General features: G+C 48.4%; 1 protein-coding gene across 1 annotated transcript; it reads left to right on the top strand.

Moving 5' to 3' along the window:
* The first annotated feature begins 5,881 nt into the window (after window positions 1-5,881).
* ZNF703 (zinc finger protein 703) lies at window positions 5,882-9,814 on the top strand. Its single transcript, XM_026671349.2, has 2 exons — window positions 5,882-6,368; window positions 7,111-9,814. The coding sequence occupies exons 1-2, from the start codon at window positions 6,087-6,089 to the stop codon at window positions 8,560-8,562; spliced, it is 1,734 nt and encodes a 577-aa protein (XP_026527134.1). The 5' UTR covers window positions 5,882-6,086; the 3' UTR covers window positions 8,563-9,814.
* The last annotated feature ends 2,938 nt before the right edge of the window (window positions 9,815-12,752 follow it).

The following is a 12,752-nucleotide window of genomic DNA, read 5'->3' as shown; positions in this document are numbered from 1 at the left end:
CTTGACACATGCTTTCGGGAATTAGGCTTGGAATCCCACCTTCGTCGCCAGTGTCGTGTCCGTCGTGGAAGAAGACTCGGAGCCAGTGACTTAGTTTCAGCTCTTTATTTGGTCCGAGATCGGCTCGGCTCGAAAAGGGAAAAGCGGCGGCTTTTATTCTTTTGGCCGCGGCGGCTGCGGCCAATGACACCACTTTGAATCTCCCGCGATTAGTTTCCACCAATCGCGGGAGATTCGCGGCGGGCCAATCACTGCGGCTCGCTCGGCCAATCAGCTCGCCGTGCGTCTTGTCCAATCACCGCGCGGTGTTTACGAGTATGTAAATGATTGTACAGAACAGAAACCCTGTGGTCACAGCATCAAAATTCAGACACTTGGCAACTGACCATGTCCCAGGATCCCTTTTGTAATCTTCTAACAAGCAAAGTCAATGGGGAAGCCAGATTCACTTAACAACCATGTTACTAGCTTAACAACTTTAGTAATTCACTTAACTGGGGCAAGAAAGATCATAAAATGGTGCAAAACTCACTTTTCAAATGCCTCATTTAACAACACAAATTTGAGGCTCAGTTGTGGTCATGTCGAGGATTACCTGTACATATTTCAAGGAAGAGCATCAGTAGCAGCAACAATTTCCCTAAATATTCATCAATTCAACACAACTCATCTTTGATGTTCTGATGACATTTTATTCTAGCTGACACTAATTGGCTGGTTTGAATTGGAAGAGTTGTGGCTCATAATTATGGTTAACTTCTGTTAATAGTTACTTTTATTTTATTATTCCTCCTCTACTTTTTTTCTTTCTTTTTTTTCAGGGGGAGGGATGGAGGTAGGGGAAACTTTGACAGCTTTATTTAAGAAAAAAATGGCCACAGCTTCTCCCAGAATACCCCACTCCCTTCTAGCACTGATGATGTTACCCTGTTTCTCCAACAATACGGCCTCCCCCAATAGGAAGTCCCAGCATGTTTTATAGGCATGAAATGAAATTAAGCCCCTCTCCCCAAATTAAGGCCTATATTAAAACATGCGAAATGGGGGGGAATGGTGGGGGGGCTTGCCGTTAGGAAGTACTTTTGTTGCACACCCGGATATGGTGCTGCCTGCATTGAGCCCGATACGAAGTGCCCCACCAACGCCGAGGTCAACATCCAAGCTGTCGCTGCCCGCCCGCCTGAAGATGCAAAGGGGGGGAATTAAGTCACCCCCGAAAAGATGGCCTACCCATTTTTTCAGGGCTCAAAAAAAAATAAGACCCGGCCTTATTATATGAGAAACACGGTACCTAGTTTGGTAATGAAATGTCTGCAAGAAAAGAAAGCATGAAGGACTCATTTCAACCACGAGCTACAAATATTATTTTGTGTGTGTGTGTTTGTGTGTGCGTGCGTGTGTGTGTGTGTGTGTGTGTGTGTGCACGCGCGCGCGCATGTATCCATTTTCCTTTTGCCATTCACTTCATGTAAAGGCTTATTGTCTAACTTAGGAAAGATCTCCAAAGATGGAATTGACACATCAGACATGAGGGGTGATGGATGGTAGTTGGGGAAATAGTATTTGATGCTGACAAGCCTCCTTGGCTAAGAGAAGGGCGGCCAAGTTCTCTTCCCAGAATCCAACCACGTGGGCAGTGGCTGTAATGAGTAGCCATACATAGTTAATATTACTAACATTGTTGCAAACTAAAGCATCTGTCAGGATCTAATATGATTAATTATACAGCTCGCTTGCTCTGCTCTGAGAAGTCTTTTTTTTCCCCTTGAGGTAGCTGTAACCCAAAACCTTTATTCTAGGATTGGGGGGGGAGAGAAGGTGGGGGAGAAGAGAAACTGAGTCCTGGTACTCTTGGACGGAAAGTTTGGAAAGAGTTCTGTGAAACATCAATTCACAGTTGAGAAAATTCACCCAGAAGCCTGTTCCTTTTTCTCTCAGTCCAGCTATGCAGCCTAGCAATGGCCAAGTGGCGTTCCACGGGCAAATCCAACTCTGTCACTTAGAAGGACATGAAAGGAAATTGGAAACTGTCAAACAATTTGAATTAGAAGTCTGTTACAGGCCTGCCACACCAATCACAGTGGCAGGTTTACTGGAGTTTCAGATGGTAATTTATTCCAGATCAGGCTGCATTTTTAGTCATTCTTAGGTGTTTTTATTACAATGCAGCTGTGACATCACCCCAAACGCTCTTTGATTCCCCACCCCCTTTTTCCTGCCTGCTGTCTCACAGATATCTCCGGTCCCTGCCACCCATTTGACTGAGCCTGTGATTCTAACCCTAACCCTAACCCTTAAAAATTATGGCTAATTTAAGGCCCGCAATCTTCCTATATTCCACTCTCTGTGCTTTGTTCTTTTCTGTTCCAAAATTCTGCTTGAAAGATTTCATTCATAGGAAACCCAGCAGGAAGTAAGAATAGGACCGTATCTGGTAGATCTGTGATGGTGCAGTGATTAGAATGCAATCTTGCAGGCTACTTCTGCTGACTACCAATTGTCAGCAGTTCGAATCTCAGAGTCAAGGTTGACTCAGCCTTCCATCCTTCCGAGGTGGGTAAAATGAGGACCCAGATTGTTGGGGGCAATAGGCTGACTCTGTAAACTGCTTAGAGAGGGCTGCAAAGCACTGTGAAGTGGTCTATAAGTCTAAGTGCTATTGCCATCCAATGCTCCACAGAATGTCATCTTATTTTAGGCATTGGAAGGTCAATTTCTAGTTATTTAGGAATGCTTCAGGGGAGAAGAGTCCTCTCATTATGGACATGATGCTGCACTATGGTAATTTTCTATTCTCTATGTCAGTAGTTCTCAACCTTTTTTTCACCACACCCCCTTGAAATTTCTTTTGTGGCCATGGACTATGGACTTGGATCCCCAAGACTTAATTTGGGATTTAAATAATAACATTTCTTCAAGATTTCGCAGACCCCGTGACATTGTGGCCCTCCAGGGGTCTGCAAGCTACAGTCTGAGAACCACTGCTCTATGTGTGCATTTGTGTCCATGTATGTAATTGACTCCAGATACATGACACCACCATCACCCTGTAATCCAGTCCAAGAAGTGAGGGTGATAAGTAGCTACAGTAGTATCGAGTATATTTAGAAAAAAAAACCAGAGACAAATAGAAGAGAATATCATATCATGGCAAGAAATGTGACTTGCTTATCGGACAGGAACGCCACTGTTAGGAAGAAGAATAGTGAGAAATAGCTAATTTTTTCGTCACCTTAAATCCCACTTACAATAATGGAAGAAAGGTACAAGATTAAGGTCTACTGATCTTCACCAGATCTTCTGTGTGATTTGCAGTCTTCTTTCAAGGAGATGGTTCATGTCGTAAAATATCTCCCAGCTGAATTTCTTCAGAAATATCTAGTTCACATGGATGATTCATGTTGATATTTTTGCTCTTCCTGTAGCAATGCTTTTTGAGGCCAACCGTGCTTTCCTTCTGCTTGTCTGCAATGCTCATCAATCTGCCTGACCATTACTTGATTCTATCTCTGCACTGAATTATTATCTGGAAAGCCATGATTACTTTTTCCCCTGCAGGCCTGAAGAATTTCATACTGGTGTACAAAAAACAACGTAGCATTTTGTCTTTTCATTTCCTTGTGATGTACAGATTTTTCTGGCATCCTCAGCTTCTTAAATCCAACTGTCCTTTCCCTGGACTTGTTATGTGCTAATGGAAGTTAGTAGCACCTCCAAAGATAATTCTTGCATTTTTCAAAAATGTAAATGAAGAACAGGATGACTTATGACCTGCTGACTTCATGTGAACCTCAGAATAAATGTATCATCTTCTGGAGAGAAAGAAAACTGTTGAAAGATATCTTTCTCTACACTCCTGGTCTACTGGGAGACAAGGAGGAGATGGAAGGAGCGTAAAGGTGTTTCTGTAAAAAAGAGAGACCCCACTCCTATTTTTGCCTTCAAGTTTTACACCCCGCCCCCACACACACACACCCTAACAAGAAGAAAACTAGGAATAGGAGGAGGTTGCTGGAATTTTTTTAATTGACTTTGGTAGAGACCACCGATATGGTTGTTACACTCTGAGGCAGCCTTCAACCTTGGTCACTTAAAAAAATAAGGCAGAATCAGACTTCTGCTGGTAGTTGATGAAATACCACCCCAAGTTGTGAGGTGGACTGAGAAATTGAAAGGAAAAAAACATTCCCAGCGCCTCAAAGATCAAAGCAGTTCTGTATCATTACCATGAAAAGTACATGGATCTGTTTCTACAGTTCCCAGGAACTGAGCCTGACTCAAAGGAGACTTTAGAGATTACCTTTTGCTTAGATTGAATAACTCGTAGTTTGTTACTGGAAGGCAATGGGGTGGTGACAAAGCTGATAATTCTGCAGATAAACTTTCTTCCTTCTGAGCAGAAAGAGTTAATCAAGCATCTAGGAGTGCTGGTTAATCGTATTCATCAATTTAGGGCAGCAAAACTCTGATGCATTTCCTTGTGTGTTATTTATTTTTTCAGTGTAAGGTGGTCAAGTTTCCTTCTTTGGTGAAGGAGGTAACAGTCTGATCTGCTTACTGTTTGGACAACTCCCATTCCTATCAGCACAAGAAAAGAACTACGAAACTGTTAAAATGCAAAATGCAGCTCCAACCCTGGCAATTAACATCTTTGAAGGCAAAGTTGTGGACCTCCAGGCATTCAACTTCAATTCCAGTAATGATGAAACAGTTCTAACTTATGAAAAACTTTGCTTTGTTTGTGCCTGTAATGGAGATGGACTGAACTTATGAAAAGGTGCACAGTGACCAACCCTGAAGAGGTGCTTCTGTCTTTCTTGGGGAGCAATAGTGGGGGGAAATATCTTGTAATGAAAATATGCATCCCATGCATCAAAGGTGTGATACTGTAGGGTCGTATCAATCACTGTGAAGAATTTAGGCAACATAAATAAAACAAAAACAACCCAGGTAACAATCAGGTAAGATGGAGAAAAAGTTCTAGCAAAAAGTAGTCCAGCATTCTAACAAAAGGGAGACATGAGTAATTGATACATCAAAACCAAGAAAGAATCCTGGAAAAAAGACTCTACAGGATGAGGATGAGTGAAATAAGCAATTAAGGCAAGATCCCACTTTGGTAATGAAAAAGATGAGAAAATCTACCAGAGCGGGAACCTAACCAAGTTTTAAGGAATTGGGCAACTTTCTAAATTTAATAAAAAGTAAGTGAAAAGTAAACTGAAATTTGAGTTGGAAGAAGGAGGCAATTTTTGAGATCCAAGGCCGCAGGTTCAACAGGTTACCCTAAAAGTCACCTGGTGAGCCCACATCTAAGGCTGGAACTAGGATGACTGAACTTGGCTTCCTGAAGAATTTAGCCTCCTGGGCTATGAATAACTTTGAATCCACCCCCTTTCACCTAGAAATGAAGCAGAAATAGCAGCAGCACGCAGCTAATGTCCTTTTTCTCCACTCCCTTCTCCCTTTTATGCCGTTTTCTAAAACCTTGCCAATGGAGTTTGGGTGCGTCTCTCCTGTGTGTATATACGAAAGTGTGTGTTGTATTTGGAGAGAAAACACGGGCTTGAATGGCTATTTGGGGATCGGGAGAGAGCAAGGAAGAAGGGAACTGATTCTACACTTCCCCACCCCACCCCACCCCGGAATCGGGAGCCAGGCCGAGCCCTTTGCGCAAGCAGAGCGAGGAACCCGGGAGGCGTCGCTCCGCCGGCCTCCGAGATGCCAAGGCGCTCCCGAGTAGGAGGGGATTAAAAAGTGACTTTCTCATCTTTCCACTAGGCTAAGCTCCCCCCACCGGCCGATGGCCCCGCCCCGAGGTCCTTGGCACGTCTCCGATTGGTGAGCAGGCCGGTGCCTTTGAAGTGTGCTGCAGACCGGAGCTATTAGACGTGTAGCTCGGGGAAAGGAAGGGCTTTTTCCCCCTCCGTCTCTCGCTGGGGCCGGTGCGGTCGTCCTTGCTGCCGCCGCTTCCACAACGCGCCCTGCCCGGCTTTTCGCGCTGCGGAGCTTGCCTCTCCCCCCCTTTTCCCCCCTCCCCAGCCCTACCCTACCCCACCCCCGCCCTGCCCGGCTCGCTCCCCCAAATGAGCGGCGGTTCGCCCGCTGGATCTAACGCAAGGACATCGCCCAGCAGCAGCGGCGGCGGCGAAGGAGGAGGAGGCGGCGAAGGCTCGGCCGCCGCCTCGTCAGCCCAGCCTTCCGGAGCCGTGTGCCCGGTGCTCTCGCACCTGTCCCCGGAGGACCCCCTGCGCCAGGCGAACCGGCTTCCCATCAGGATCCTGAAAATGCTGAGCGCCCACAGCGGTCACCTCCTGCACCCGGAATACCTGCAGCCGCTCTCCTCCACGCCCGTCAGCCCCATCGAGGTCAGTGCCAAGTCCGAGCCTTCCTTTGCCCGTCCGCCAAAGCTGGGCCTTTTCGCCTCCACTGCTGCCCTCGCCCTCGTTCGCCACTTAGCCTCGCCCTCGGCCGCGCTCGCTCCCAACTCCTTGCTCGGCTGCTTGCCTGGGCCGCGGCGCTTCCGGAGCCCCATCTCCTTTCCCGCTTAGTTCGGGGGTCTCTGCTCCCACGCCCCGGCGCCCCAGTTTTGTGGACGGCTGTCGGAGGGCACTTGCCTGCGAGCGAGCCTTAAGCCCGAGCTGATTTGGCTGGCTGGCCTGTTGAGGGCAAGGACTTGGCGGGGGGTGGCGACGAGAGACAGACGAAAGACAGACCTTTGGCGCCTTCTTCCCCAACTTTGCGCCGCGGTTTAATTCTGCTGCTTCGAAAGGGTGCAAGGGGCGCCTGCAGGGGTTTATAGCAAAATGGCCCGGGGAGGACTTATTTGCACCGACTTCTCTCCGGGTCCCGGAGCGGGCGGCTGCACGTCGGAAGAAGCACAACCCATAGCGCGGATGACCTTACAGCGGTGATGAGAAGGGGGTAAAGCCCGAGGAAAAGGCAATTCCTAGGCAGGGAGGCCGGTTAGAGGACGGTGGCGGGGAACTTCCAGCCGTCAGAAAGGACACTCTTGTCCCTCGGGAGGTGTAGTTTCTGGTGCGCTGCGACCCGGGACCCCTTCTCGCCCAGCTTTTCTCATTCGCCTTTCCTCTCTCCTTCCCCCCATAGCTGGACGCGAAGAAGAGCCCCTTAGCGCTGCTAGCGCAAACCTGCTCGCAGATCGGGAAGCCGGATCCACCGCCCGCTTCCAAACTCAACTCCGGCGCGGCAGCCGGCCTGTCTGGGCCGGACAAGGAGTCGAGCGGTCGCGCCGCCGGTGCCGGAGCCGGCAGCGCCCTCAAGCAACTGGGCGACGCGCCCGCCGAGGATAAATCGAGCTTCAAGCCGTATTCCAAAGGCGGCAGCGGCGGAGATCCGCGGAAGGACGGCGGCGTCCCGCCGAACCAGGCCGGATCGGGCGCGGAGAAAAACGGCTTCCGAGTTCCCAGCGCCGCCTGCCCACCTTTCCCTCCGCTCGCCGCCTCTTCCTCTTCCACCTCCTCTTCTCCGGGCGGCTCGAGGGGCAATTCCCCGCAGCACTCGGACTGCAGAGGCCTCGATGAGAAGAAGGAGTCGGAGATCGTGGCCAAAGCCAGTCCAGACGCGGCGCTTGGAGCTGGAGGTACCCGGGCGCGCGCCGGCAGCGTGGAGCCCGGGACGCAAAGCGAGGCGGCTTCGGGCCGCAAGTCCGAACCTCCGGCCTTGGCGTCGGCGGGCCACGTGGCGCCGGTATCTCCTTACAAGCCGGGTCATTCGGTGTTTCCTTTGCCCCCCTCCGGCATCGGCTACCACGGCTCCATCGTGGGGGCGTATGCGGGCTATCCTTCCCAGTTCGTACCCGGCTTGGATCCTACCAAGCCCAGCCTGGTGAGCAGCAGCCAACTGCCAGGGGCCTTGGGGCTCCCGGGGAAGCCCCCCAGCTCCAGCCCGCTGACGGGGGCCTCCCCACCTTCCTTCATGCAGGGATTATGCAGAGACCCCTATTGCCTGAGCTACCACACCGCCTCCCACCTGGGCACCAGCAACTGCTCCAGCTGCGTCCACGACCCGGGCAGCCTGAAAAGTGGATATCCCCTGGTGTATCCCACCCACCCGCTCCACAGCGCCCTGACCTCCAGCGCCACGCCCAGCCTGTCTGGCCATTCGCTCTACACCTATGGCTTCATGCTGCAGAATGACGCCCTGCCCCATATATGCAACTGGGTGTCTGCCGGTGGACCTTGCGACAAGAGGTTTGCCACCTCCGAGGAACTGCTGGCCCATTTAAGGACCCACACGACTCTGCCGGGGGCGGAAAAACTTTTGGCTGGTTATCCTACCTCGGGGCTGGGCTCTGCTGCGTCCTGCCACCTCCACCTCCCGCCTGCCGCCCCGGGGAGCCCCAGCTCCTTACCCGGATCTCTGTCGTTGAGAAGCCCGCAGACATTGGGACTAAACCGCTACCATCCCTACGGCAAAAGCAATTTGCCGACGGCGGGGACCTTGCCGGTCCCTTCCTTGCCTGCAGCTGGACCCTACTACTCCCCCTATGCCCTTTATGGCCAAAGACTGACCTCAGCCTCTGCACTTGGATATCAGTAACTCCAGCAGCCCTGCCCTCTCATGCGACCTCGCCTCCGGAGTGTGTATTTATTTCCTGTATGTTAGCTTAAAGCTGGGAAAATAAGTGCATTAATACACCAATGAATCAATGGTATGCAAAACGTCTGTGTCTCCTACCCCCTTTCCCAAAATCTGACCCACTCTTTTATTTTTATTTTTTTAAGCAAAACGTTTTGCCCATGTGGGGTGGGAGAAGCTTACTGTATTTTCTTTTTTCCCCCTTTAAATATTTTTTTTTTTAAGAAAACTTTGCCCTGGTCCCAAGGAACGCCCGGCATGATGTTCAGCAAAATGCTTTTCTTCCTTCTCCCTGCTTTATCTACCACCACCAACACCCCCCCCCCTTTTTTTTTTGTTTGGTTTTATTCTTGGTTTCGGTTTCTTTGGCATTTGTATAGTAACTGGAAAATATTTTTTTCCTGTCTTGTGAAAGAAAGAAAGGGGAATGGGGCGGTCAGGTTGGCTGGGAAATTATTTGGTGGCTTTGTTTTAACTGCGGAAGGCGGGACTGGCAAGCTGCTGGCACTAGGCTGGCCGCGGAGAGCTTGGTGGTTCTGCATAGAACCCATTGGTCCTGTCTCCTCTGCAGAAACCAAATCACCTGTGCTCTCAGAGAGAGTGGATGCCCTAAGCAAAAAGGAGAGCATCCAAGTACTGGGATTTTTGGGGTGAAACTGAAGCCCCTTCCCATAAAAGAGGGGCATGCAAGCCTTCCACCAGCTTTCACACTTGTTTTGTTTTATTTTGCTTTGGCTTCTTTTTTGTTCTCTCCCCTCCTTTCACCCCCCCCCCCCACCCCTGCTTTTTCTCTCTTCAAAAGACCTGAATTTTAAGGAAATTAGCAAACATCCTTGAGAGACTGGAAGAGAACAATCTTATATGCCAAATGAGGAACTCGGAGAACTTTTGCTCAGTTTGGTTTCAAGCTGGATCCTCAAGTCTAGCTAGTAGCCCTTGGGGGCCTCTTTATCTTTGTCTTTAGGCTCAAATCTACGTACCAAAAAACCCCAACCACCAACCAACAAAAAAAAAATCACTCCCCCCTTTTTCCTAATGACCCTATCGCCCACTTTCTCTTGACCTGTGGGTATGGAACAGCTGTTAAGGTGCAGAGACCCTTCCCCAAATTGCAGAACTAAGGCAGCACCGAAGGCTGCAGATCTTTTGGGGTGAATAGAACTCCCTCCTGGTAAGTCTTATTTTGTTAATAAATGAATACTTGCTATATCTACCCCATCGCGTGTGCTCTTTTGCATTCTCCCTTCGCCTTTCTGTGCTACACCTTCCCCTTGGCTGGCTGGTTGCGCAAGGCGGCCTTGAAAATTCAAAGACAACAATCTGAAGGGTGGCCAAACCATGAACAGAGTCCCTTTGTTTTTAAGATGACTGAACGGTGGAAGTGGAGATCACAGGCATCTAATGCATCAAGCCGTCCTCCGGTTGTGGTTTGTGATTTAGTGCATTGGGCAAGCATAGCTGATTCAGTCTGCCATGCTGGGAAGGGAAGGTTACTTGTGAGTCTGGCCTATTCATGGAGGAAACTGAGGCAAGATTGTTCTGATCAGGAATTGCAGGGGAAGACAAGCATTGGGTCTCTGGCCAACAAGGACAGGTCCACGTAATGCCTTTGTCTCTCATATGCTACCATTCTTTCTGCAAGATTCAGAAGGGAGGAGGGATGTTCCAAACCAATGTGCCTGCACCACTAGTATTCCTTATTGTCTGACTGCCACCTCAGCAAAATAATGCTTCATTCTGCTGAATGGGTGAAGTCTGCCTGCAGCTGCTCTCTCTGCTAAGTGTTTCTCTTGAGCTGACTCTATTCAGTGGAGTGGTGAGTTCTCCTTATAAGAAAAGATACCAACTGGAGTCCAGGAAAGACTTTTTAAGGGCGGGGGGGGAGAGAGAAGGGTTTGAAAACCTTCCTGGGAAATGGGCATGGAAGGGCTGCAGCACTACCTAGTGGTGGAGAAAAGTAAATGCTCTTTGAGAGTACTGTTATGGTTATGAACAGATACCGTGCTAAGAACAGTGCTTTATTATCAGGGCTTCAGCACATTTTTCCCAAAGGCACCGAAATGCCAAGGGATTTACCTCTCTACTGTTCCGATTTTAATTCAGATTTCTTAAGAGTCCAGCTTCATCCACTGCAAGACATCTTGAGAACTCGGAAGGGAGGGGATGTATATATTTTTCATTTTCCTCTTTCATCTCCTCTGGATCCATTGCCTTGAGTTTCAGATCATTCAGCAACCTTTTTAAAATATATGTTAAGTGTGTCCTTTCATTTTCTTTTCCTGCCAAGAGTACAGGCAAGGGCACTAGTTGGCTTTTGCGCTGAAGGGTATTGGGATGTTCGAAGTCACTCTTTTTCACAGTATAATCCTTGCGTTTGCCTCAAATGTGCTTTTTCAAAAGGCAACTGGATATTGTTTTTCCTGGAAGATGTTTTTGATTCTCATCCATGAAGCTTCTTCAGTTCTGACTGAATGGTAGATAACTGAAGAAGCTTCTTGGATAAGAAGTGAAACCTCTTCAAGAAAAAACAAAGTCCAGTTGCCTTTTGAAAAAGCACCTTTGGGACAACCATGACTTGGATGACTGAGGATCTCCATAGACAATCCCTGTGTTTCCGTGCCATAGGCAAACTGGGACTTTTCAGGATGGTTTGGACTTCAGCAAGCATCAGCTCTAGAGTGCCTGGTCTGTGGGAAATGGAAGGGTACTTGGATTTGACACAAGGGAGATCAGCATTATATGTGGTGGTGAGTCCATTGAATAACTTTTGTTTGGGTGTTCTTTTACTTCTTCCATACTAGCCACCTACTTTGTGCATTGGGCAAGTAACAGCTTTTCCAATCTAGGTGTATTGGAAGTCAATTCATAAGGCCCCTACTTAGTAAGTAGGTCTTCTGCCAGGAGTTGGACTGCAGGCTAGAACGTCTACTATAGTTGAACAACACTTGTGAGAATCTCCATTTTTTCTTTATTTTCCTGAGCCAGTAACCAAGGTAGACCCAGCTGTATGTTGGCCATAAAGTTGCTCTTTACCAGAATGGGGCCTTCTTTGAGGATACTTAATTCAGATTGGAGAATTTGAAGGCTGCTGGCATATTGCTAAAGTGCAATTTTCATCAGCACCAGTCAGGATAGCCTGTAATAAAGATTGCTAGGAGTTGGATTTCCATCAACATCTGGAGAAGTACAACTTCTCTCCCTCTACTGTAAGGAGGTTTTAGCCTGGATAATTGTCAAGGATTTGAAAAACTACTGCCTTGTCAACACTTCTCCCAGAAGCTAATTGATAAATTGGGGGATGGTTTTGCTATTGAAGATGCAACAAGTGACTTGCGATTAGCAGGTTTTATTGGAGGCAATCATGGATGTCAATCTGTAAGAATGGTAGTAACAGCTTTATCCAGAAATAACACTTGATCCATCTAGGATGGTCCTCACAGCTCAAGTTTGTTTATACCAGCCTTCCGCAACCTGGGCATTGCTTAATGTGTTGACTTAACTCCAAGAATTCTCAGCGGTAATGACTGAAATTGATTTCCACACATTGAAGTGAATTCCTATTGAGGAAGATCCACCAATTTGTAGTTTGGGGATTTGTAGGGATTATTCTCAGTGAAAACTTGGAAATGGGGGATTGAACTCTGAACTTACTTCGTGCAAAACAGAAGTTCCCCTGTTGAGTGATGAAGGTTCTTCCATCACATTTTAAACACTTGTAGTACAGACTGTATTGCCCTACTAATAAAGTCAAATGAAACAACTTTCTGTTCATATATTTGGGGACAGGAGTAATGAGAATAAGTGTTTGGGTTCAAATATGACTTTTCAAAGATATAAAAGATGACTGTGTAAAATCCTGTAGAGCAGGGGTGTCAAACTCAAGGCCTGCGGGACAGATCCGACCCACAGGGTGCTTAAATCTGGCCCGTGGGGCCAGCCTGGAAATAGCAAAGGACTGACCCGCGATGCCTCTGCTAGTGAAAATGGGCCGCTCGCAGTCCCACTGCGGCCTATTTTCAGCCTGGATAGCCTCCTGCAGCACCCTGCCGGTCAAATGTCCCATTTTGGCCAGCAGGGTGCTGCAGCCAGCCATCCAGGCCAAAAACGGGCCACCAGGAAGGGGGAGCACATGCGGCCCCCTGAGCCTTGTT

Source organism: Notechis scutatus, chromosome 7 (genome assembly GCF_049901735.1).
Source record: "Notechis scutatus isolate UNSWTSFEM ecotype Mainland chromosome 7, rNotScu1.2, whole genome shotgun sequence".
In the NCBI taxonomy this organism is placed as follows: Eukaryota; Metazoa; Chordata; class Lepidosauria; order Squamata; family Elapidae; genus Notechis; species Notechis scutatus.
Note: the sequence above shows the minus strand (reverse complement) of the source record. Positions and strands in the feature narration are given on the sequence as shown.